The following is a 26,502-nucleotide window of genomic DNA, read 5'->3' on the forward strand; positions in this document are numbered from 1 at the left end:
CCAGAGAGAGGCTTATTCACAATTCATCTCTATTTTATTATGTTCATTGTCCTGCCAAGTACAGTATTGATCATCTTCACTATGCTTGTTTCTTATATTGTTACAAAAGGCTAATGATTGTGGTGGTGTGTCAACAAATGGCACATCTGACAAGCATATACCGCTACTACCACATCTTGTCTCTACAAATACAAGTTGTCCTAACAGATACAAGGGAAGCACATGACACTGAAATTTGCCATCTGTTTTTTTTTCCAGGTCAAACAGATCCCAATGAAGAAGGGCAGCAGCCAATGTTTGGTTCCGTTTCTGTTGCAAAAAAACAAGGTAGACGTTTTTGGTATCACTGTCTTTACCACTTTAAGCTTTATCATCAATTTTTCAGAAGATGGATGATACATCATAGTAGGATACAAGTAAAAAAAAACAAAGCCATTAATAAAGATTACACAATCACATAGGAGACCAAAAAAAAAAAAAAAAGCCTGAAGACACTCTACAACTTTGCAACCATTTTAAGGGCGTCTGCAGCATCTTTGGCGTTATCAGGGATAGGAAGGTTACAGATAAGTGTGACTCTAGAGGAAGATATCAAGATTTTGTTAAGTTTATCTTTCTCTGTTGTTTTCCATAACTTGACTTCCCAAACCTGAATAGTCTTCCCTTTGGTTACAGGAGATGCTTCGGCGAAGACAAGGTCACCAAGATCAGCACTCTTTAAATGGTTGATTGAGAGTTGAATCCCAGCTACCCTTTTGAAACCAGAAGCCATGTGAGCTCCCATACTTGCTAAAGACTCAGCGATCAAAGCAGACACACCACCATGTAGCACCATGAAGGCCTTTGAGGAAATTGAAACAAAATTCTCAGAATTTGGGGATAAAGAAAGGATCAATACAATAGTCATCAGTTGAAGAAAAAGGAGGAAACCTGACAACAGTTTGGAGAAACGGGAAGACGACCAGTGATACGTGTGGGAGATAACTCATCGAACTCGAAACCGAACATGTGAAGCGCAGGGTCTACAGCTTTGGTCTTGGACGATGCAGAATCCATTTCTGAGTGCTCTGTTTCAGCGAGAGAGAGAGAGAGAAAGAGTGGTAGGTAAGGTGTTGGGTGGTCCGTGGTTTAAGAATTGATAAAAAGAGATGGATTAGATTTGTTTAACGTCAATGGAGTCTCGAAGACGTAAGTGTGTTAAAAGACGTTTTGATTGAGTGAGACCTTTTAATGTCCAAAAGCTTTCGGACAAGAGTCGTCTCGTATTGGTTGAGTTTAGAGGTATAAGATAAGACGCGCGTGTCGTTCTTATTAGACACGTGTGAGACGTTATTGTCACTTCGGTTTAATAGGCGACCTCTAGGCCCATAAGAGCAAACACATTGCACATCCTCATTTGGGTGTCTTTATTTTTCAATAATACTAAAAATAATACAAATTTCTTCACACCCCTGTTTTTTATTTTTGTCCTCCCATTAGTCATCCTTGGGTGTCTCATTTAGTATTTGCAAAATGGAATAGGAGATTGAACGGTTGTGTACTCTTTGCCATCAGCTCGAGCACAAGAAGATGAGCTAGAAGAAAAGAAACACAAAGACATCAAACACAATCAAACATATGATTCATAAAGATAGTTTGATGGAAATATGAAAATACTCGAATTTTGATGGTGAGAAGACTCCAACTCAATCGTCTGAAGAAGGCTCTGGGTTTGAAATATCAACATTTACCCATTCGCTGCCCTCACCCTGTAGCAACAACCATCATCGAATTTGGTATTACAAACTGTTTATAGGAAAGACCAAGGAACATAACAAGTTTAACTGCAGAGTGATGCAGAGAGGTGAGATCAAACTCTGGTTTTGAAAGAAGCGAGTGAGAGGCTGTAGAACAGAGTAAGCAAAGAGTCTAGGGATAAGCCAGGCAGCAGGGTCTTGTCCCAGGAACACAAGAAGCTTTTCCATGTTGAGCCAAACGAGAGAAAGAGGGATACACACCAAAGCAAGACAAAACATGGCTGTGTAAGTCTGAACACCTAGTTTCCGATATAGCTTAGCTCCGAAAGCTTGACCGCTCAAAGTATCCGAGGCAAATTAAATCGGAAATCAAACAACTTCCATACTACCATACTAAACCCGCAACTTCGTTTCATGTTAAGCTCGAGTTGAAGAAGAAAGTAGTTTCTGCATCTACTTAGAAAGCTATTACAATCTAGTCTCAACAATTATGTGACCATATTAAAAACAAAATAATCAAGATATCAACTATCAACATAAGAAGATGCACTTCCGCAAGCAACATTGAGATTTAGCATCATCAAACAAAGACTGGACCTGCATAAAAACATCACACACAGATGAATCGCCAATAAACAAAAGAAGAAGAAGAAGCAGAGGCAAAGGGAATAAGGATACAAATAGCGAAACAAACCTTGGATCGAATCAGCTCTGACCAAATCGATGTCTCCTCCAATAACACATCTTTGCGTTGTATCTGAATAAATTCCATTTCAAGAAAGCACATTATAAGAGAACAGAATCAGCATTTGTTTGGCTCATCTCTGAAAGAGACAAATCCATCAGCTACCGAAAAAGGAAATAAGACTCGTAAAAGAAGCATAAAGGAACCCAATTTCTAACTACATCCCTAGCAATTTCAAAACTTCAACCGAATTCAACACCCAAACTAAACACAGTGATAGTATCAAATATCAATACAGAGCAAACCTCACAAAGCAGACAATCAAGTAATCAATCTCAACACCAAAGTGGTTCCGATTTATAAATTACAAATTACAAATAAAATAGAATCAAAGACACCTATAACTAGAAGAAACAGTTTGATGAGGTTACCTTTTTGGTTCCGAATCATCTTCATTCTTCAAACACATAACAGAGAAGCTTCTTACCTAACAGAGAAGAAGTAAGCGAAATCGGAGAAGAAGAAGACGACGAGGAGATATCCATTTGTCTTGGAAACCAATCAGAACTGTGATTGGTTTGTACTCGTCGATTTTGATAAATCGATTTTTGCTTTCGTCGTTTCGTTTGTTCGTTTTGACGGAGAGAGAGAGGAGCAAATAAAGTAAAGAGAAAGACAAAAAAAAAAACAAAACAAAACGTAGCCAATAATTTCTTGACACGTTACCGTGTCTCTAAGGATCTAAAATGATCTGGGCAGAGATCCGTGTCAAGCAAATATTAGGATTAAAACTTTATTTTTTTAAATTATATTATTAAATAAATAAAACACATCCCCGTTGGGAATGCTCTAATAAGTGGCACTAATTTTTCATTTTTTCTCTTTTAATAGTCCTAGGGTAAGATATACGCAACTTACATTTACATAAGATGAAAAATGCATGAAGAAAGTTGATATTTGAAAGAAAAAAACGTAAAAATGATACTAGTATTCTTTTTGTTTAAGAGATGGAATATTTATAAATCTAAAAGAGGAATACGATTCGATCAAATCAAAGATGGCCTAATCTTATAGTATGAATACCAAAGTAGGTTGAATTCTTAGTGGATCTACCAAAGTATTAGTGGAGGTTATTGGTTTGAGATTTGAATAGATTTTTAAAGATTTTAAATGTTACGTAGAATCTGTTGTTATTAGATCAATATTTTGTTAAATTTTATAAAAGTTTAATGTTATTAGTTTGTGATTCGTAAAAAGTCATTTAAAATCTTAACAAATTTGGGTTATTGGATTCAGACTTTTATAAAGTCATTAAGTGGAGGTTATTGGTTTGAGATTTGAATAGATTTTTAAAGATTTTAAATGTTATATAGATTTTGTTGTTATTAGATCAATATTTTGTTAAATTTTGTTACAGTTTAGTGTTATTAGTTTGTGATTCGTAAAAAATCGTTTAAAATCTTAACAAATTTGGGTTATTGGATTTAGACTTTTATAAAATCATTAAAAATTGTGTTATTCAATTAAAACAAAAGAATCTAGGATTGTTAGTGAGTTCAATTATTATGTTATTTGTTCATGATTCTAGATATTTTCTTTATAAAATAAAGTCATGGAAAGTATCACAAAAATACAGGGATTGTTTAGAGGACTTTATAAGATTTTAGAAAACTAATCAACAAAATTCTCCAATAATTTTTAACAATCTTTTACTTATTCATTTTTAATGATTTTGTTGAACTCTTCAAAAATCTTCATAAATTAAAATTCAATACCACCCCTTATTAATCCTCATTTTCGATTAATAATAGCAACTAATCATCGTATCTCAATAGCCTTTTGTTAAGCTATTTTATATCAGGGCAGGTTGACAACCATGGTATGGAAAAAAATAGAGAGAATAACGTTTTTGCATAAATTAGTAAATAACGTTTTGAAGGGAGAGGAAAGTTTCAAACTGTCATTGGCGTTAAAGCGGGAAGAAATATGTTCCGGCAGTAGGTAATTGTGTGTAGGGGACATAATAGGTAGTAGGTAATGATGAGTTTGATACAAATAAAAATCACCTATTACAATTTACAAACCTGTGTCATGTGTTTTAATTTGATTGGCGGTCAAATTAGATTAAGTAGGTTACGCAGAACAAAGCACTTTCGTTTCGCATTTCAAAGTATAAGGTAGTTTTGACCCAACACATGCTTTTAAGAAATAATTTACCTTGTAGTTATATGGAAGAGCTAGTTATCTATATGTACATGTATTTCTACTATGTATACATGCTTAAGAAGACATGCGTGAGAAGACATACTTTTCTGTAGTAGAATCATCGCATGTAACCTTGTTATCGACTTGTGTCATTGCGTTGTTCCTCCTCGATGTGGTAGGTTACACGCATAATAAACATAATCTTCAAGAAAATTATAGTGAGGCCATCAAGATAGATTGCAGTGGGATGAAAATACCTTTTTTGGCTGCATTTGGTGTTTCAGAATGATTATGTTACAAACGAAAACCCATGAGCTTAAACTGAGGATTCGCGAAGAGGGTGAAATACAAACGGGTTACCGATGAAAAATCTTAATTGGCAGGTTAATGTTTAAAAACATGTTTCCTTATAAAAACACATGCATCATGACATCACAACTTGCGTTGCCAAAATATTTGTCCACTATACGGTCGACAAGACACCATTGGGAGAGAGAAGACATATAGGTGATATGTATCTAAAGCATTTGTAGATACACTACCATCTACGACGATAGCATTAGAATAACATGTTTTTTTTCTGTTCCATACGTGAATATTCCTATCACGGCGACACATAAATGGAAGACAGCTATTACACCGCTGTCCAAAACCTTACACGCTAAGAAACACATAATATGCATATGGTGTATGGCTATATCATAAAATATCATGGTGCACAAAGGAAAAACAGCGATATTATGACCTGACATCCGCTTTGCAGTGTAACTCTTCCTATCGTCGCTCTCAGTTTATGGGGGGGGGGGGGGGGGGGGGGGGAGAATCATGAGATTCAAAAATCAAAAGTATGCGGACACTAGCCCCAGGGAAACTATTCAGTAAAATATATGAGGCAATATTGTAGCCTTAAAGTGCTGCTCATATATATATATAAATCTGAATCCCGTAGCTATCATTTACATACGAACACACTTCTCAAAAAAAAAAACAAAGGTTACTAAAAGAAGATCAAAATAGAAGTAAAAGTTGCAGTGGTGGGTAAGTACATTATAGTTATAGGAAACAAGAATATTTCAATTTGTTTTTTTTGTACAACCACCTCTACTTTGCTATATTTAATAAGATATATCCCTGGCGTAGGTACAGATGGTTGTTATAACTGAAATAACAGACCGTGATGTTCGTGTCGTCAGTGGCTCATGGGGCATCGGTACGGTGGAGATGGAAGTTGGGTGTTCATCTCAAACCCATTCAACGTCGTGCGGAGAATGACCATACATGAAAGCGAACAGGTAGCAGTTGTTCGTGAGCTCGTTAAAGACGCGTTCGGGTGGGAATATGATGGAGGGGAGGTCCACCTGTCATACCAATGGCCAGAGTAGATGGATCTAGATTTTCCACCGTGTGTGAGATCCAGACTCGTAACCATACGTACTGATGAGACCATGTTTATTTTCCTTGCACTCCCTCTTGACCTGGAAAATGTTTGTTTGTAGGCGTCCAAGGTATCGATTGATGGAATAGAAACTTACGATGGCAACAGCGCAAAGGCGAGAGATGACATGCGTAGCAACCCCGAACACTTGAGGGCCTATAAAAGAGTGTAGCGAATGATGTTGGTAGCACATCAGCGCCCCATGATCTGCGCGGCAAAGGAAAATAGTTGATGTTATTTGAAGGCCTCCCTCCGTTACCGAGTTACAACTGAAGTCTCACTCACACTCAATGAAGAAGCCATTCTACGTTGGATGATGGCAACACAACAAACAAATGAAACTAACAGTGAATCTTCTTCTATGCACGTTGAGGATGAACAACGCAATGATACATGTCGACAACTATGTTTTGACGGTGAAGATTCTGACAGTGACTCTACAACCGAGGTATTACTACTCTCGCTTGTATACATAATAGGAATACATGTGCATGAAGATAACTTGTTTTTTCAAAAACCGCAGGGCGGAGATGTCAGCTCCGTTGAAGTGGATTTCCTGGCTCACCTTGGTAGCCAGACAATAAACCTTGGAGATGCTACCGAACCAGACTTCGGGAGTAATAAAAGTGAAGGAGATGGACCAGTAGTGGAGTGTAGCTTCTTCGCACCGTCGGTAAACTATATGGCCTAACCACTAAACTTTAAGCTAGACCTTCGGGTTCCCCTTCAGGCGGCGCTCGAAGCCATGTGTCTCAACTTTGCATCATTCAATCAAGATGCAACACCAAGCCTAGATGAGCAAAAAGAAAAAGGTAAATTCATTTAATACATGAAATATAATAAAAACACATGCTATATACACTTAACCATAATCGCATACTCTACGATGTTCACTTGCTAATGGAAGTCCTATTCAATGTTACTAGGGAGCCTAGGGATGCAACGAGCTGTCCATGATGTACTGTACGAAGGAGACGAGCTGTTCGTAGGGCGTGTTTTCAAAAACAAACAAGATTGCAACGTTAAAGTAGTTGTTCACACGCTCAACCGGTGATTCCATATTTGGAGGGATCGATCATGAAAAAAACTGCTCACGCTGAAGTGCAATCTCCAACGTGCTCATGGCGTGTCTACATAGTAAAGTTAGAAGAATGTGAAAACTACCAAATAAGAAGTGTAAACACTCACCCATACGTGCACCGTGGAAGAGCGCAATAATTACCGTAGACAAGCAACAACCCGGGTTACCGGGAGCCTCATGCAGTCAAAATACAAGGGAAGTACAAGGGCTTCCCGGGCAGTTGACCTCCAGCGCCTCCTGTTAGCAGATCATTCTGTTAGGATATCGTATTGGAAGACGTGGAAGTCAAGAGAAGTAGCCATGGAGGGTGCACAAGGCTCAGCTGCTAATAGTTACTCCCTCCTTCCAGCTAACATACATGTTCTGAAGGAGGTAAACCCTGGCTCTGTGATTGAACTCAAAACATAGATTGATGCAAAGGGGCGGTATAGGATAAGTACTTATTTCTAGCATTTGCGGTATCGTTAGAAGGCTTTGCCTCTATGAATCATGTCATTGTTATCGACGGGACACTCTTGAAGGGGAAATATAGTGGCTGCTTGTTAACTGCCAGCTGCCAAGATGATAACTTCCAAACATTTCCTCTTTCCTTCGGCATAGTTGATAGCGAAACGACACTGCTTGGGAGTGGTTCTTCCATGTTCTAAGCTCTACGATACCAGATGCGGACACCCTGACTTTCGTCTCTGACATACACTCCTCAATTTACACTAGATTGAGAAGGGTACGTATCTATAATATTACTTAACCAAGAGCTTTAATAATTTGACAATATCATTATCATTTAGTAAAAAACATGTTATTTAAACAATTAGAGCAACTCGTCAGGTAATACCATGGCGTAATAACAGTGAATACTGATATCATGTAATAACATCAAATTTTATGTTAATTACTATAATATCGGCTTCTTTGATTGCTTTGTGCATAAATTAGTCTGGTTTTAGTAGGACATAACCTAATATTACGCCCAAATTCGAGGATCACTCAGCCGGATTAGAAAGGATAGAAACTTGCCAAGGTGCAAGGTGCAACAAGGGAGATTTGATGGATTGAGGGGTCGCACAACAGTTGCGGAAGGCTGCTAATATTCCCAACTCCAGTCGCTGCTAGATATGATACACTAGTCCAGGAAGAGGAGACTGTTGCTTGGATATTACACACCAAGAAACAAGAAAGTGTTCTAGACAAATAACAAAGAGATAGACTCATAAAATGAAAAGGAAAATTGATTGATGATTCTCAAATGAGATTACATGAGTTTATATAGAGATTAAAAACTTGGTAACAAAGCCAAATATTGATTATTCTTGAAACTAAAAGACAATGAATATAGATAGTTGAATGGAGACCCAACACTTGAAGTTTTCCTTCCCAAGGTTTCCTTCCTAAGGTAAGTTGAACTCCATTTTCATCACCCCTCTTTGACCACAAAAGAACGTGATTATTTTGGGCTTTCTTGGACTTGAATTAGGTTCAAAATAGACTGGACTTAGTAGACAACACCCCCAATAGAATTTCCTATGCTCTCCTTTCCCACAATCTCTTGAATTAGCCCAATAAGTGCATCCTTGAACTTCTCTCTCTTTCACTCCTTGGTCCAATTTTGCTGATGAGAAACAACATGGGTTGTACCATTTATTCACCTTGGGCTTAGTAAAAACAACTCATGGTTGCCATATATAATTTTGGAAGCTCTTAAACCAGTTGGACCTAAAACTCTTCAAGTGAACAACTAGATTAATCTCCTTTGGCAATGGAATGTATCGCAAATGGTTGTTTGACTGGAAGAATTGATCTTCAACTTTGTTCGTGTTGAACAAGGCTCAAGGATCTTCTTGGATGGTCTCATGATCATATCAAAAATCATGTGTTGCCTAAAATCAATATGCTAAATTAAACATGGTACTTGTTTAATCCATATACTAATGTTTTAAACCACATGTTGATAATGCAGATTTACCCTAAGTCACATGATGGAACGTGTTTTGTTCACCTACAACGCAACATATCAGAAAGCTTTAAGAAGAAACTTATGGCGTTTCACGTGTCCTGGGCCGCTAGAGCATACCAAAATGTGAAGTCCATACGTACTTCAATGAAGTCATCAAGCTTGATCCCGCATGTGGGGCATACCTTGAAACCGTCAGGTTCAGCCACTGGACATGTGCTTACTTTCTTGCCAATCGATACAATGTTATGACAAGCAACGTAGCAGAATCACTCAACTTAGTGCTCAAGGAAGCACGAGACCTACCTGTCATCCCACTACTTGAATTTATTCGGACAGCCCTTATGAGATGATTTGCAATGCAACATGAAGCTTCAAAGAGAGAGATGTCTACATTGCCACCAAAGATGCAGGAATTAACCCATCAAAATTTTGAAAAATTTGTAAGATTCTCGGTCAAGAATGTTGATTACCAGCTCCAGTCAAACAGTGTTGGAACTTTCCATGTTAACCTCGACAAAAGGACTTGCACTTGCAGAGCTTTCAATATGCTACACTACCCTTAACCACATGCAATATATGTAGCTGGAACCGAAGGCATAAAACTGCAGGCAATCATGGCGCCAGAGTACTCACTAGAGAATTGGAGGCAATCATATCATGTTCCAGATGTTTCCAATGCGTATCCACTACCAGCTTCAATTGCTTCCCTGAATTTGCAGCCCCCATTCACGCGTAGGCCACCGAGAAAACCCAAGAAAATGAATAGCCTCACGTGGAGAGTTCACGGTAAAGTGTGACTGTAACTACACATATTCAAAACTCCATATCTAGCTAACCATAAACATTATTTACATATTCCAGCGAAGACGTAGGCAAGGGACTAGATGTTCACGTTGTAATGGTGTTGGGCATAAGCGTGCTACGTGCACGATGCCTATATGAAGGTATTCAAAAAAACATGGGTTTGATACCCACTGCTTTAGAAACAAACCTTCATTACTAATAGCCATTGTCCATTTGGTTACAGTAACATGGCACATCTCATGTCTTAGCAATGGGTTCTACTCGGTAGGGAAAGTCCATCAACGAATGGAAGAAAAATGAAGTGGAGGGTTTTTGCTGTCTTGTACATATTAGCATGGAGACACTGTGCTTTTAGGGTGGCAATTGGAGTACAGCAGTCTAAATGCGTTCAAAAACCTACCACATGCAGCCATTGGCGCGTTTGTTATCTTATGTTATTTAATGTTTCAGTATGTATATATTACAACTATCACCCTTGTTTTATGTAGAATCCATGTTATAAAATGAAAACACGAGTGTTTAATTATTCTCTACAAACGTCCCCTGATATTGGCATACATAGGAGTCTAGACGAAGTAGATTATATTCGGAATACCCAAACGATGTGTATATTCGTCAAATATAATGTTGGCTAGTTGGTATTAAATGATTTTGGTTGAGCGATGTTGTATCTTTATTATACAAGTGCCACCGAAAAACTTCCTAACCACTTTGCTCATAAATGAAGGCACATCACACTTTTATATCTAGTCCTTGATGGAGATAATCAGATCCGATATGCCGTATTGATGGTAGCTATATATAAGAGTGTGATGTGCCTTCATTTATATAGCTATATCATATTGATGGTATATGATTATGGTAGTTTCGGTTAATCTTTCTCCACTGAGTCGGGATTTGGGTGGTGTATTGATGGCAACAGAGGTCAACGTATCAAGTTTTGTTCTATCAGTGCCATCATCGTGTTCTATTGGTATCATGGCTCAATTAGCACTCAACAAGGGCAAGGCTTCTTTGGTGCGTACAGAAACGGTGAAGGTTTCAAACACAGTTTTGGCTCAAAGGATTCAACAGTTCTCCTTAACTCTTATTGGGCGACTGATGAATCCTTCTGTTCAAAGGATGGAGTCCTTAGTGGCCAATCTCCCAAATATCTGGAAGTTGGAGGATAAAGTGGTGGGAGCAGACTTGGGACAGAATACCTTTCAGTTCAACTTTGAGGATGAGACAGATCTCCAGGCGGTTTTGCAGAGTGGGCCTTCTCACTTTTATGGTTGGATGGTGTATTTGGTCAAATGGGAGCCAATCATTTCTTCTACCTACCCTTCGGCTATCAATTTCTGGGTGAAGGTGGCTGGGATCCCTATGCATTGATGGGAGGTGGCCACTTTACAAGCAATAGGCAAGAAGCTTTGTATTCTCCGTGAGGTTGATGAGGATTCTTGTAGCCTTTGTGTTACTGTGAATGGGTTTAATCCTCTCTTATTCCAGTTGGTTGTGCCCTTGATACTGGCGACGAAGTAGTTGTGTCTCTTGAATATGAGAAGTTGGTGGGTTTTTGTGTACATTGCTCTCGACTAACCCATGAGGAACGTGAATGCCCGAATTTGCATAAAGTGACGAGTGATCAGGTTCAGGAGAACCAGTCTGATAAGAGGGGAGGTCAGCGACAGCATCTTGTGGCTAAACAAGGACCCTCTCACAGTGATGGTAGATAAGAGAAGCCAAGGAAGTATGTCAAGAGAGCTTTAGATTTTCACAAGCAAGATTCTAATGTGGGGGCTGGTGACTTTGGTGGATTACATTCTTGCCAACATGATTGTTTCCAGGGTCCTGCTTGGGGTCAAAAGAGGTACAATGGTGGTGAGTCTAGTGTTGGTGGCGGAAAGAGAGGTTCTCAGTCCGGCGGAGGGGGGGGGGGGGAGTTTGGTGGTCATGGTGCTACCTTTCCTCTTAACAGAAAGGGGGGGGGGGGGTGATTCAGTGTGGCCTAAGCCTCTGTACAGGGCTAAGTACAGTTCGAGTGAGATGAGAAGCCAGGATCGCGATTGTGAGAATACGGTGACTGATGGGACTAGCGGTTCTAAGATGGACTTGGAAGTGGAGGTTCCTCAATATACTGGGGAGGGTAATGATATGCTGGTTTTGGATTTTGAGGAGGATACTGATGATTTGCTTGAAGATGGCGAGTTTCCAGAGGGTGATATTTCAGGGATTGCGGTTTCTGGTCAGGGTATGAGTGATGAGGCTTTGGCGGGTAATGGTGATGCGGATGTGGATGGTCATAAGCAAGGTATCTCTCTCTCTTCTACTCTGCATGAGTTGGCTATGGGTGCTATTGATTTAGGAAAGAAAGGTGATCATGTTAAAAAAGGGGTTAATGGTTCTAGGAGAGTTGCATTGTCATTGGCTTCACCAGGAAAACGCTTACTTGCTAAGGCTTTATCTAAACCTGCAAGTGCAGGTAACAAGCAGAAAGTGGTGGGGAAACAGGGGATCAATACATTGAATGGTAAGCCGCCTGGTGGTGGTCGTCAAGTTAAGAAAGGGATGGGGACCCTCTTCCGCCGTATATGTTTATACTTTGTACAGAGGTTTTGATTGCTAAAAAGGCGGAACGGGAGAATAAGATTACTGGTATCTTGCTAGCTCGGGATTGTCCTACTATCTCGCATATGTTGTTTGTTGATGATACTCTATTTTTTTTGTAAAGCAGAGGTGAATGAATGTAGTATGGTTATGGCAATAATAGGGAAATATGGAAAAGCTTCGAGGCAAGAGGTTAATGTGGAGAAGTCTTCTATCATGTTTGGTAAGCAAGTCCTGTCTGAGATACGAACTCAGTTAAAATCAGTCATTGGTATCTCCAAAGAAGACGGCATGGGTTCTTACTTGGGTATTCTAGAAAATCTTCAGGGATCGCGAACTAAGGTTTTCAGTTACGTGCATGATCGCCTCGATGATCGTGTAAACAGCTGGTCTGCAAAATATTTATCGAAAGATGGAAAGGAAGTCATGATTAAATCAGTTGTGTTGGCTCTCCCAACTCATGTTATGTCATATTACAAACTACCGCAGGAACTGACGTCTAAATTAACTAGTGCTATTGCACTTTTTTGTGGAATTCTAATGATAAGGCACGTGGTTTGTATTAGGTCGCTTGAGAAAAAATGTGTAAGGATAAGTGTGAAGGAGGTTTGGGTTTCCGTGCCCTCGAGCAATTTAATGATGCAATGTTAGCTAAGCATAATTGGCGGTTAATTCATTATCCATCCTCCCTTATGGCTCGGGTAATGCAGGGCAGATATTTTCAGATTAAACAACCCCTAATGGCCAAAAAACCATACTCTCCCTCCTTTGCTTGGCGGAGTATCTATTCAACAAAGGGTTTAGTGGAACAAGGGGCAAGGTGGGTGATAGGATCTGGATGCAATATCTCGGTAATAAACCACAGCCAGCTAATGGTCGAGGGGAAGAGCTACATCCTAATCTAATGGTCAACCATTTGATTAATCCAATCACTAAGGATTGACATTTGCCTATCTTAGAGGAGTTCATGGATCCCGAAGATGTTCAGATAATTCGGAGTATGGCAATCAGTACATCCCTTAAACCGGATAGGTTGATTTGGCATTATACTAAATCAGGGAAATATTCGGTCAAGTCAGGGTATCGGCTTGCACGAGAGTTAATTACGGAAGTTGAGATCGGACTGACGTATTCGATCGTTAGGGCCCATGATTGGAAACTTGAAGTTCCCCCGAAAATTCAACATTTTTTGGCAGATAACTTCTGGTACTCTCCCTGTGTTGGAACGGCTTGCTCATCAAGGTGTACGGTGTGATTCCTTGTGTAAACGCTGTAATTCTGAGGTTGAAACTATAAATCATGCTCTTTTTGAGTGTCCTCGCTCGTGTAGGATATGGGATTTGTCTCCGGTTTCGCTAATTCCCGATGGTTTCCCCTATGGATCAGTCTATTCGAATTTAGATTTTATTTTTTGGAGGGCATCATCCCAATCGGGTGTCTCGGATATCGGTTTCAGGTTACCATGGGTTTTATCGTCAATTTGGAAGGATAGGAATAAAAAGGTTTTCCAGGGTACAGAGGGAGAGCCAATCGATATTATTAACCAGGCGGCGAATGATAAACTTTTATGGGAGGAAGCCAAATCCTTTTCCGCGGGAGCTTTGAATCTTTCAGGGAAGTTCAAGAATCTTCTTCCCTCTGTCAGGTTCATGGATCCTGGAAGGGTTCAGACCCTTTTACCGGCTTGGGTTGGTGGTACTGTAATAGTGAAGATGCGACATTACTTTTGGGAGCGCGATGTCTGAGACGAAGCCCTTCACCCCTTTACTCGGAGTTACTTGCTTTGATTTGGACTATGGAATCCATCCTAGCGGTTGGTGTTGACTGTCAAAATTATGAGACTGACTGTGCAGAGCTAACTGCGATGGTGCAATCCTCAGAAGAGTGGCCCGCCTTCTCCGATCCTCCTTCCCTTCTTTTACTCTTACATGGATTCCATGATCGTCTAACGAGAGGGCAGATTGTCTTGCTCGTTCTTCAAGAACTTTAAATTCAGAACTATCTTTTGTAAACTCCTATCCTCCGACTTGGATAACCAATCTTGAAGTTATTTTCTAATTATTAATGTTTGGTTGACAAAAATAAAATTGGAATTCTAAACTATTTACAACTCTATACCATTGACATTTTGCAAGTATATTTTGTAAAAAAAAAATTTGAGTTAAACTATTTACAATCTTATGCCATTGACATTTATTGTTTATTAAGAAAATTATAAACTAATATTTATCATATTTAACAAATTTCCTAAAATCACTTCCTAATAAAGCCCAATTACCATTTTCCAATTTCCTTCTCTCCTTTCATCCTTATATGATTTTATTTTATTTTTAATAATTATTTTATTACATAAAGCATATGTATAATAAAAATACAAGTTTTCGCATATGTTTCAGTTTGATTTTTTTAAAACAGACGTATATTACTCAATCAAATTTTTCAAAAAAATGTATGTATAACTTTCTCATCATTTAGACAATGTTTCAAAACTATTATAAATAGGACTAATATGTTTAAAGGACCGAGTTATATGGCAGGACGGTTTGGATAGATATTAAGATCAAATTAAAATATTATTAATTTGGTTCTACAACGAGGATATATCATCATTTTATTATTTTCTTAACACTACCAATATTAAAATATTATACATATTTAAAATAATTAAATTATGATTATGTAAAATAACAAATTGACTTGCAGTATATATACTACGGGTTAAATCTTAGAATTAACAATCAACTATAACTATATAAATACAATCTTAAACATCAAATAAAACAAATAAATTAACTAACAATTCTAATTTTAAATTTAATAAAGTCATGCGGTGTACCGCGAGTTAAAATCTAATTGTATGAACAAAATTTAAAGATTAAGTAGAAAAGAAACATAGGTACATGGTGGAAGTAAAATTAGAGATTTAGTTTTTTACAGATTTTTTTGTTCAGTTTTTTTTCTTTACAAAATATTTTTTTTGAGATAAAAAGTTTCTTAATTAAATTATGTAAAAATCTAGGTGGCATAATTTTATTAGTCATATGACGAATATAAAAGATACTATATGCACCTAAAAAAAAAGACAAAAGTGCTTAAAATGGAAGTATCAACTAATAACATACAAAGAGAGTTATTTACAATTTGTACATGGCAACAGGGATAATATTATATTTCACGGCCGAACTTGTTTAATAAAAAAACTAAAGTTTTCCCAAATTATACGTGCTCCTCTCGTGTTTATATAAATGATTTAGACGTTTAATTAATGGAATATTTTTAAAAATACTTTTTTTTATTTCATTTTTCAAAAAAAAATTTATATTGTCTATTTTTAAAATACTTCATTCTAATATACAAAATAACTAAATTCTAAACCCTAAATCTCAAATACTAACCCTACCTCCTTAAAGATATATCTTAAATATAAAATAAAAAACTTAAATCTAAAAACAAATTATAAAAATTAATTTAACATATTTTAATTATATAAAAGAGAGAAAATTCAAAAATTCAAAAAAAGATATTTTTGAAAAAGAGTATCTGAAAAATTGTATTTTTAACAAATTCTCTTTATTAAAATCATGTGTAAGTTTAGTGTTGTATTAATAAGGTGATAATCCTAAATTTCTAATATTATTTCACTAAAAGAAAACAGCCGCAAACCGACGGCCATATCTGTCGGCACCCCGTCGGGAACGACCATAACCAACGAAATACAGACAGCATCAATCTGTCGGTTCTAGAGCGTCGGGAATTTTAATTTTGTCGGGAATCCATCAGAAATCTCTGATAGATTACCGACGGAATATTATTCCGACGGATTAACAACGATTTTTGTTCCCGACGAAATGGCGGCAGATAATAAGCAACGGACATTAATGACTTCCCGACAGATAAATTCCCGACGAATTCTAAACAACTCTATCAACGGTTTTTCGACAATTAAAACGATCAATTTCTCTGTTTTTCTGACGTAATCTCGACGGATGGTTAATGTTTTATTAAAAATAGAAAATAAAACTTATCCCAATAGGTCAATTGGTGAAACGCCTGGCGCACCAATAACATACTAGTGGATTGGGATATCCACAGTGATGGGTTAGGATCGATGCCCTGCAGGGCCAGCTTGGAGTCCGTTTGGGACGGCTAGCGGGATCCACGGACGGTCTATTGGGGCAGCTAGCGGAGGGCTAGTGGGGTCCGTTGATCTTAAGTAACACTAAACATCAAAGAGATGAATGGTACTAAGCATAAAGCATGGATATGCTTAAATGAGAACTGAGTAAGACTATTGCACCATAAAGCATATTATCAACTAAAAACATTATTGATAACATCTATCTTAGGGCAATGAGATAGTGCATATTTAAGATCCCATACCTGTAAATCCTTTTGTGATAGCGTAAGTAACCCAGACAGTTTTTTCCTCAGCATTACCTTTATCTTTTCCTCGATATACCTGTGTAAAAAAACTGAAAAAGTAAGTAGGTTTGCTATATCAAGGAGACTAGATGGTGTGGTAGCGGAAGCTAAAGAACAGGGGTGAGAGTACTCCTCTCAGTGCTAAGCAACGCAAAGCTCTTTGGCAATTAAGATTGCCTATTTTTTTTGGCTTTTATTGATTTTTTTATGCCAAAAACTGAATACAAAAGATGATGAGAGCTCCTTATAAAGGAGATGCAAATGTTTATACTTGGAATAAAGAAATTAGAAAACACCCTTCTAATCCTAAGAATAAGGATATAACCTTATAAAAACAAAACAGCAAAGATCCTAATAAATCCCAAAACCGACATAAATGACAAACACGTAAAAACCCAAGAAGTGTTTGTCACGCTTCGAACCTCATGTGCTACATCAGGTCTCCCCAGGTGGGAGAGGATTCGACCACAAATCCGGATCGTCGTTATCTCCTCGGTAAGGTGACAAGTTTTTGACGTTGAACACATTATGGGTTTTCGTATGATCAGGCAACCAGACACGATACGCATTAGGATTAATGCGCTCAAGAACTTCCACAGGTCCAATTTTCCGGGACTTGAGCTTGTTATACTCATGTAACGACATACAATCATTTGTGATAACCACCCAAACAAGATCGTCGGGAGCGAACAAAACCTCTCGCTGCTTCTTATCAGCCGATGCTTTGTAACTAGCGGCGGACTTCTCCAAATTAGCATGCGCCTGTGCGTGGACGGCCTGTAAATCCTCAAAGAAGTCGACAGCTCCACCATGGAGGCGAGTTTTTTCAGGTAATGTCGTGAGGTCCAAAGGTCCACGCGGAACCAAGCCATACACAACACGAAAAGGACTAAACCCCAAACTCCGATTGACTGCATGGTTGTGAGCAAAGTCAGCCTGACAGAGCTTAGCATCCCAACCTTTAATGTGATCACCCACTAAGCAACGCAAGAGACTGCCCAATGAATGATTCGTCACCTCCGTTTGACCATCTGTCTGCGGGTGATAGGTGGTACTCATGGCGAGACCATTCCCGAGCAGCATCCACAACAATCGCCAAAATTTACTAAGGAACCTGGTGTCACGATCAGAGACAATAGAAGACGGCAACCCATGATGCGGTATATCTTGTGAAAAAACAACACAGCCACACTCACTGCATCGGTAGTCTTCATACACGGAATAAAATGAGCCATCTTTGGAAAATGATCAACGACCACAAAAATGGAGTCGTTGCCCCGTTGCGTCCGGGGAAGCCCCAAGACAAAGTCCATACTTACATCGGTCCAAGGTTGTGTTGGAATAGGAATGGGAAGATACAAACCGGCGTTAGACGCTTTACCCTTCGAGACTTGACATGTATGGCACCGCTCAACATAACGTCCATCATCACGTCACATGGAGGGCCAAAAGTAAGAAGCCACAGCCAATTGCAACGTTTGACCACGTTCGACATGACCCTCGTGATGCAACTCCCGAACAATTTGGAGACGTAAGCTACAGTCAGGGACACAAAGACGCAAACCTTTAAAGAGGTACCCATCATGAAGAACATAGTCAGTGTTGAGGATTTGTTGAAAATCGAGGAGGATACGCCCAAAAAAAGGATCTGTAGCATACAAATCTGCAAACGATGCAAACCCGGGAACAGAAGTGTGCATGGTCGTAAGCAGACCATGACGACGACTAAGGGCATCATCCGCCCGATTAGTCTTACCCGATTGATGGCGAATGGTGAAGGTAAATTGTTGGAGAAAAGCGATCCACGACGCATGGCGAGAAAATACTTTAGCTTGACTATCCAAATGACGAAGAGCTTCGTGATCCGTAAATAGCACAAATTTGCGGTGAACAAGATAGTGTCGCCAATGCTTGATTGCTTGGACTGTAACGACCTTGAGCACCAGAAAGCTTCTCACTATAACAAGCAATGGGTCGACCAAGCTGGCTTAAAACAACACCAATACCAAGCTTTGACGCATCACAGTGGAGTTCAAAGGCAAGTGTGAAATCCGGCAAAACCAAAATAGGAGCAGAGGTTAACTTTTCTTTAATGAGTTGAAAAGCTTCAGTAGCGTCTGGAGTCCACTCAAATCTCCCCTCCTTCGTACAATTAGTAATTGGGGCCATGATTGTGCTGAAATGGTGGACAAAACGTCTATAAAAAGAAGCTAACCCGTGAAAACTGTGGACTTCTGTCAAATTCTTTGGAATCGGCCAAGAGCGGACCGCTTCAACCTTTGAAGAATCCACAGCCAATGCTTTGTCGGAGACCACATAACCAAGGAAGAGGACCTCTCAGACGGCAAACTGACATTTTTGTTTACCCGCAAACAATTTCTCCTAACAAAGAACGAGCAACACGTCCCGCAAGTACTGGCAATGCTCCGGTACAGACTTACTAAAGATCAAAATGTCGTCAAAGTAGACAACAACAAATTTCCCGATGAATGGTCGAAGAGCATGGTTCATGACTCGCATAAACGTACTGGGAGCATTGGACAAGCCAAAAGGCATGACTAACCATTCGAACAGTCCCTCATGTGTTTTAAATGCTGTCTTCCACTCATCACCTGGACGAATTCTTATTTGGTGGTACCCGCTTTTCAAGTCAATCTTGGAAAATATTGTAGCGTTACCGATCTGATCCAGCAGATCATCTAGGCGAGGAATGGGAAACCGATAGCAGACTGTAATTTTGTTAATAGTGCGACTATCAACACACATCCTCTATGAACCGTCTTTTTTGGGAATGAGTAATGCAGGAACAGCACAAGGGCTAAGGCTTTCGCGGATGTGACCTTTCTGAAGAAGTTCTTCTACTTGACGTCGTAACTCTTTATGTTCATGCGGACTCATCTTGTAGTGTGGATGATTTGGCAGTGAGGCACTCGGGATGAGGTCAATCTGGTGTTGGATATTGCGTAGCAGGGGAAGAGCAGTAGGAAGTTCAGCAGGGAAGACATCATCAAACTCGCGGAGAACAGCTGTGAGCTGAGGGTCAATGCTTGATGAGGCGACGTGCAGAGAAGACTTGGATATCAAGGCAAATACAATGCCCTCCTTCTGCAACTCGGCATCGAATGTAGCAAAGGAATAAAATGTTGTATGTTTGGTAGAGGACGGAACAGGCGTCGGATCCAGTGTCAACTTCGGCGGGTCTGGTGGAGATGGCAGTGCGTGTTCTTTGGACGGTAAGAGAAGAATCTGTTGAATTTCCCATATGAAGCTATAAGTGTTTTAAGCTCCATCATGAATAATTTTCCTATCAAACTCCCATGGTCTTCCGAGCAAGACATGACTTACATCCATTGGAGCAATGTCACAATAAGTGCGATCCCGATAATAATCTCAGATAGAAAGAGGTACCAATGCTCGCTGAGTAATACGCATACCGACACCCTCAGTCAACCAACCAAGATTATACGGAGCTGGATGTGGTTCTCGAGTCAGTCCCAACTTGTCTACGGCAGCTTCGGCAATAACATTACGAGAGCTGCCCGAGTCGATAATGAAACTGCAAATGCGGCCACAAATAGTACAGGAGGAGCGAAATATGTAGTTACGAAGCCATTGAGAGTCTTGACGGTGTGGAGCGACACAAGATCGCGTGATGAACAATAAGTGTCCCTGATCGCCGTGAGTACGTTTGATGTCGTTAACGTCTGTATGTTCTTCTTCTCCCAACGAGTCATAAGTTGTGTCGTAGTCATCACCCTCAATTGAATCATCTAACAAAAGACCTCGATGAGACTGGTGGGGGCATGCAGTTTGGCGGTGTCCAGGTTCTGTGCAGGCATAATAACGCAAGGCCAGAGGACGTGTGGAACGTTGCACAGGTTGTTCGTCGGATGGCGTGTTGCCAACTGGCATTGGGGAAGCATCGTGACTATCTTTTGAGGCGGACACTGAAGTCTGTTGTCTTGTATTAAAAGAATCGTTAATGACAACATCTCCATCAACAAGAGATGGTACAATACCCAATGGATTGATCTTCTTGAAATCTTGAGGATCATAATTTTCTCAAAATCAAAGAACCCTAATTTTCCCAAATCAAAGAACACTAATTTCTAAATCCTTAAACAAAAATTGATTCAAAAATATGATCAAACTACCATGGGAAAGAGATTGGGTGGAGCAGTTTCTTCCAGAACGATATGCTTCGTAGTCCGTGTGAAAAAAAAAAAGAAATATTACAGTTATACAAAAATACAAAAACTTAATAAAACATCAATTGAATACCCATATAAATCGTAACAAATAGATCTAAACCCAATTCTTAAAATTGAAAAAGCAAAATCATAGTATTACATATTACAACCCCTTAATCTGACATAAAGAACACCTAATCTAACATAATTGAACCCACAATCTTTACTTTTTGAATCAGCCGCCGATACTGAAACCAAATTGCAAATCCTAAATCTAACATATATGGGAGAAAAGGCTAAAAATATCACATAGTTGAGTGGTTGTGGTTGATATGAGGAACAAAATCTTTGATTAAGAAGAGAGAAAGAGCGAGAAACGGGAAAAAGAAGAAGTGAATAGGTGAGGAAGAAGAAGTGAGTCAACTAGGGTGAGAAGAGAAGAGAAATTTTTTTTGTGGTTAAGAAGAAAAGATTTTGTGGTTATTAACCCAAATTAATTAAATAACCTTTCCCGCAATATCCAAAAAATTTGAGATAATATATTTCCCGGGGTAAATTTTGCGTTTATCCAACGGAATCCTGACGGAAACTTTTTATTTTTTCATTATCCCTGACAGTTTCCCGACGGTTCTATGAAAAAAGTTCAAAAACATCATATATAGGGTGAAAAATTTTCTTTCCTACTCAATTACCATTACAATAAGTATACTACATAGCTTGCAAATCTATTTTATTAAAAAATATATATATAAAAAAAAGAATTTTAAAATTTAGTCATTCACAACATTCAAACTCTTAAGCAACATTCTAAGTGTATATAGAAACACTTATGATGAAATCATGTTAAATTTTGAAAATTTAATCTTATAGTAGCATAATAGACCAAAACTGATTGTAAGTGTTTTAAGCCTTAAGAAATAGTGTTTGTGAATGTGTTAAGTTATAAAGTTTCATATTTCAATACCCTATACCCTAAACCCATCAAAGTTCTGTCTGTAATCTGTGGAAATGTACCTGATTCCTTTCCAACGGATTCTAAAACACGTGTTAAATGCAGTAAAATTCATAAATCCGAGGAAACTCGTAAGGCCGTTGGAAATCCGTCGTGACTTCCCGACAGATTATCAATAGACTTATGATTTTTTTTAGGTTTTTTAATTTTTATAATTAATTTTCTAAATTATTGTCAACTAAAGACCGATGGATCACTGACAATTTTCAAAAGACTTTAATAATGGTAACATATGACCGGCGGAATAACGACGGTGTTCCGACGAAACTTTCTAACGGACGTTGTCTGTTAGGATTCTGTCGGGATATGGTCCAGAATTACAAACAGACTAAATCCCGTTGGTATTGTCCGACGGATTACTAACAGATTACAATGGTTCAAATCTCGTCGTATATCAGTCGAAAATCTGTCAGAAATACCTGACGGGATTCCGCTCGTCGGGAATTCCGTCGGATATCGCCTTGTTTTCTTGTAGTGATTTGTATGTACAAATATAGAATCGAGTTTTCTTTCATATGCATGTATCCCTACTAAAAGTGTGTAAAGATGATGGTTTTCTCCCAATAAACATATAATTAAATAGAAGAAAAAAAAAAAAAAAAAAAGAATTTTCCTCATCTCTCTCTCTAAACATTCTGATACATTTTCTCTAGACATCACACAATTATTCTAGACATTGTATTGGTTTCTTTTCTTCTATACACCCAATTGTTTGATTCATTAATTAATACACTAAGTACAATTATGCCTAATTTGGCTGGCTACCTAAGAGAGGGTTTATTGAACAGAGGGTTTATTAGGATATGTCAAAAACATACTACTATATACCAGTGTATCTAGGAGTTAATTTGTTCAAATCACAATTCATAGCTACTTACTAAATCTCTTTCTCCCCCTACTTAACAATAAACGTGAAAATTAATGGGAGGTCACGGGAAAAAGAAGTCGTCATCATCTTTTTCGGTTATCAAATCATTGTTTTTGTGTTGTTCAAAGGACCCATCATTTGTTTGGCCTTGGTGGCGGTCCTTTTTAGGACATTTGTTTAGCCTTGGTGGCGGTCCTGTTTAGGACATTTGTTTGGCCTTGGTGGCGGTCCTTTTTAGGACATTTGTTTGGCCTTGGTGGCGGTCCTGTTTAGGACACTTGTTTGGCCTAGCGGTCCTTTTTGGGCAGAGAGATGATCCTTGTGTGGTCATGAGGTATTCCCGTGAGGGGATATGTGGTTGGTAGGGCATCGTGTTGTCTTACGCGAGCCACGGGAAGGAAACCTGGATAGGGATAGGACTCAGACGTGTTCAGAATTGTTTGCCCGCGACTCTTGGGGGACTTAGGTCCTCCTAGTACCGTCATATTCTAGGACTTTGTGGCTTGGGAGTATGGCTGGTATATCGACTTCGGATGATGATCCGGGGGCGCGCTGTAGGGTGGCAACCTGAGAGACGAGTATTGGGCTCCCTTATATACATTATGGTATGCAGGCTTAGGCCCGATGAGGAGCCAATATTATGGCATGCAAACTTCGGTCTGATGAGGAGCCAATAAAAACTCAAGGTTTAGGCCTGTGAGTAAAAAGGAGAGTCCAAAAGTCGAGAGCAAATAATGCCTGGAACGTGAGTCTATCGCCTAGAGGTGACCTTCTATAGATCGATCGAAGGAGTGCGGGCCGTGGAGACGGTAGCACGGGAGTCCTTGGCCGAGTGTTGTTCGAGATTTTAGGACGAATCTAAATTGGTGGGGGAGAATTGTAACATCCGCGAACCGAAATCCCGGTTTAGGGATTGCATTGGTCGATGCAAGGTCCAGTTTTCTGCGGACGAGTTAAGTTAAACGCTGCGTTTTGGGTTAGGAAAACCCTTAACTCGAGTTTTGTCTCATTAGTCGTGTTTAGCCGCTTTTGAGACAAAAGAAAAGAGAGAAAGCGTTCCTGTAGAGATCTGTAGTTGGGATCGTTGTAGGAGCTTCCTAGAAGCGTTGTTTTGCTTGTTTGAGGTTCAGATTCTTCTTGGCAAGGTAAGTGCAGGACCATGGCTTATCTAAGCTAGAGAACTCTTTAATCTGCTTGTTGTGTGATGTTAGACTTGTTAGATCGTTGGTTTGGACGTTAGGAAGCTTTCTTGTGGCTTGGGATCGAGTCTTGTGGTTGCAGGAACGAAGATCCGGCGAGAAGCTTCAGGGAAAACACGATGCTTGGCATTGCGTCGGTCGATGCATATCTTGCGTCGGTCGATGCAAGTGCGAGAACGGCGCGTAAAACTCTAGGGTTTTCGTGTTATGTCGAGCATGCGTCGGTCGATGCGGATTGGGTGTCGGTCGATGCAAGTGTAACTTGCATCGGTCGATGCAACTTCTGTGTCGGTCGCTACATCCCCATGTGGTGACGGTCGATGCATGCTGGTGTTGGTCGATGCAGAGTCCTGGTTTGTTGTTTGTTGTTTGTTGATTGTTGTTTGATGGTTAGAGATGACTCTATTGCTTGTGTGTATAGCCCAGTAGATGGGAAGATTGCCTTACTGAGTGTTTATTAAATACTCATGCATTGCAATATGTGTTTGTGGTGCAGGTAAAGGCAAAGTGTGATCGTGGAATCAAGGCAATGAAGAGGAGGATGTTCTAGGGACTCGGTTTGATGTTGTCTGGCTTTGCTAAGTTGCTAGAGTTGGGTCATTAGAAACATTGTTAGGTTGATGATTCTATGATTCCTGTTATTTGGTTATTGGTTATGTTGAATATTGGTAATTTATATTGATTGGATATTTATTGGTATTGTTATTTCCGCTGCTGATTGTGATTGTGATTAGGTGGCTAGTGAGTATGGGACCATTAGTTATAGTTTATTCTATTATATTATATTTATTATTTATTTATTATTTAAAAAAACCGGGTCCAATCATTTCAAGACAATTGGAACGAAGATAAAGTGAGCAATGTTAGACCAAGAATCATGACCACCGACGATGATGGATGTTCTTGGATTGCTGAGCCTTGTATTGATAGGGGGGCCACAGCTTTTATTGCTAAGTTTCACGATAATCCAGTACAAGATCCTGAATAGAAGACTATTGCTCCGATCCTTAAGATGTAATATATAATATATATCAGGTTTTTTCAAACTTTAGATGTGACATCTGGCATTCTTTTTTTGCTTGTTACTTTATATTAATTTAAAGTTTGATCCTTTAAATTTATTTTAATTTTTACAATTTGTAAATTTTTCACTAATTTTCCTTTAAATTTCTTTATTTTTCGTTTATCAAATCTTTAATTATTTTTTGTTTTTTTATGTAGTATTATTTTATAGCAAAAATCTCTATAGTTTACTTTTGTTAAAGAAAAAGTAATATATTTTACAAGAATAAATTTATTTTAATTTATACAATTTGTAAATTCTTCACTAATTTTCCTTTAAATTTCTTTACTTTTCGTTTACCAAATCTTTAATTATTTTTGGTTTTATATTTAATATTATTTCGTAGCAAAAATCTCTATAGTTTACTTTTGTTAAAGAAAAAGTACTATATTTTATAAGAATATATTTATTCTATTTTGTTTTTACGATAGATAAATTCCTCACTATTTTTTTTATCACAACCGTAACTTTATTAATTAACTATTTTAATCGGTTTTCACATGTCAATATGTACTATATATTAAACTATAATAAAGTAAATTTCTGAGAAATTGTCATTTGGCACCACTCTATGGTTTAACATGTGTCATTTTTTTTTCAATTTTAATAAAATAAAAGATACATTATTGCTAATTTAAAACTAAATTGTCTACACACATTAGGTTATATTTTATTTGTTCGGTTTCTTTAGGTTATATTTACTTCACTCAATCAATTACCTTTAAGACATTATAGGTGGACGTTTTCTTTTGTTCAAACTGTTCATGTTGCAATAATGCATATGACAGAATTAATTACAATTAATATGCTTTATAACTGTATGTATTGCCATGAATGTGTTTACTCAGAATAATATGTCAATGGAATTCCTTACAAACTTCACAAAATGTTTAGTTTGTTATATAAGATCTAATGCTCACATGACTAATAATGAAGAAAACGATCATGCACTATATGTCTTTCTTTTCCCATCATTTTTTATAGTATTTTTTTATGAAGTTTTTTTAATAAAAAATAATGTCTTGCAGTATGATGATTAATAGATTAATAAATCGATGACTATTTGAAGAAATCATATACAAAGCAATGGCAATGTTTTTTTTAGTATCAAAGTCTTGTCAATATTTATTAGCCTCTTTTAAAGGATTATGTTTTATGATAGTCATGATTTATTTTATTTTTTCATTGTTTTGTAATGTGTTTTTTTTTTTACTTTCAAACTATAGTTGGAAGTCTTTAGTAATGAAGATGAGCCCAAT

General features: G+C 38.3%; 3 protein-coding genes across 12 annotated transcripts; 1 reads left to right on the forward strand and 2 right to left on the reverse strand.

The window, feature by feature from the left end:
- Positions 1 to 334: 334 nt before the first annotated feature.
- LOC147928706 (1,4-dihydroxy-2-naphthoyl-CoA thioesterase 1-like) lies at positions 335 to 1,440 on the reverse strand. The gene is made up of 2 exons (XM_087483567.1): positions 931 to 1,440; positions 335 to 841 (listed from the first exon to the last, which is right to left on the reverse strand). The coding sequence occupies exons 1-2, from the start codon at positions 1,054 to 1,056 to the stop codon at positions 497 to 499; spliced, it is 471 nt and encodes a 156-aa protein (XP_087339693.1). The 5' UTR covers positions 1,057 to 1,440; the 3' UTR covers positions 335 to 496.
- A 4,087-nt stretch (positions 1,441 to 5,527) lies between these two features.
- LOC147928707 (uncharacterized) lies at positions 5,528 to 21,557 on the reverse strand. Of its 10 annotated transcripts, XM_087483572.1 has the most exons (6): positions 21,329 to 21,557; positions 21,066 to 21,110; positions 16,870 to 16,948; positions 7,284 to 7,379; positions 6,942 to 7,191; positions 6,398 to 6,851 (listed from the first exon to the last, which is right to left on the reverse strand). In XM_087483572.1, exons 1-4 carry the CDS (start codon positions 21,380 to 21,382, stop codon positions 7,318 to 7,320), a joined length of 240 nt encoding a protein of 79 aa, XP_087339698.1. In that variant the 5' UTR covers positions 21,383 to 21,557; the 3' UTR covers positions 6,398 to 6,851; positions 6,942 to 7,191; positions 7,284 to 7,317. The 10 variants fall into 10 exon arrangements, 4 of the variants coding, with proteins under 4 accessions (XP_087339698.1, XP_087339695.1, XP_087339697.1 ...); XR_015579647.1 differs by lacking the exons at positions 6,942 to 7,191; positions 7,284 to 7,379; positions 21,066 to 21,110 and adding an exon at positions 5,528 to 6,268 and having other exon boundaries at positions 6,347 to 6,851; positions 21,329 to 21,531; XR_015579643.1 differs by lacking the exons at positions 6,942 to 7,191; positions 7,284 to 7,379; positions 21,329 to 21,557 and adding an exon at positions 5,528 to 6,268 and having other exon boundaries at positions 6,347 to 6,851; positions 21,066 to 21,203.
- A 1,477-nt stretch (positions 21,558 to 23,034) lies between these two features.
- On the forward strand, positions 23,035 to 25,168 carry LOC109128729 (uncharacterized). The gene is made up of 2 exons (XM_019235582.1): positions 23,035 to 23,111; positions 25,009 to 25,168. The coding sequence occupies exons 1-2, from the start codon at positions 23,035 to 23,037 to the stop codon at positions 25,166 to 25,168; spliced, it is 237 nt and encodes a 78-aa protein (XP_019091127.1).
- Positions 25,169 to 26,502: the final 1,334 nt, after the last annotated feature.

Source organism: Camelina sativa, chromosome 14 (genome assembly GCF_030686135.1).
Source record: "Camelina sativa cultivar CO46 ecotype springtype chromosome 14, ASM3068613v1".
NCBI classification, from domain to species: Eukaryota; Viridiplantae; Streptophyta; class Magnoliopsida; order Brassicales; family Brassicaceae; genus Camelina; species Camelina sativa.

Excerpts from the sequence above, each read along its gene's own strand:
- LOC147928706 (XM_087483567.1), bottom strand. The coding sequence starts at position 1,056 with ATGGATTCTGCATCGTCCAAGACCAAAGCTGTAGACCCTGCGCTTCAC. Across the intron at positions 842-930 it reads TTTCTCCAAACTGTTGTCAG|GCCTTCATGGTGCTACATGG; the intron begins GTTTCCTCCTTT and ends ATTTCCTCAAAG.
- LOC147928707 (XM_087483569.1), bottom strand. The coding sequence starts at position 17,864 with ATGCTAAGCTCTGTCAGGCTGACTTTGCTCACAACCATGCAGTCAATC. Across the intron at positions 16,949-17,333 it reads GACCTGATGTAGCACATGAG|GTATATCGAGGAAAAGATAA; the intron begins GTTCGAAGCGTG and ends TTTTTTACACAG. Across the intron at positions 7,380-16,869 it reads TATCACAAAAGGATTTACAG|GAGGCGCTGGAGGTCAACTG; the intron begins GTATGGGATCTT and ends ATCTGCTAACAG.
- LOC109128729 (XM_019235582.1), top strand. The coding sequence starts at position 23,035 with ATGGGAGGTCACGGGAAAAAGAAGTCGTCATCATCTTTTTCGGTTATC. Across the intron at positions 23,112-25,008 it reads TTTTTGTGTTGTTCAAAGGA|TCAAGACAATTGGAACGAAG; the intron begins CCCATCATTTGT and ends GGTCCAATCATT.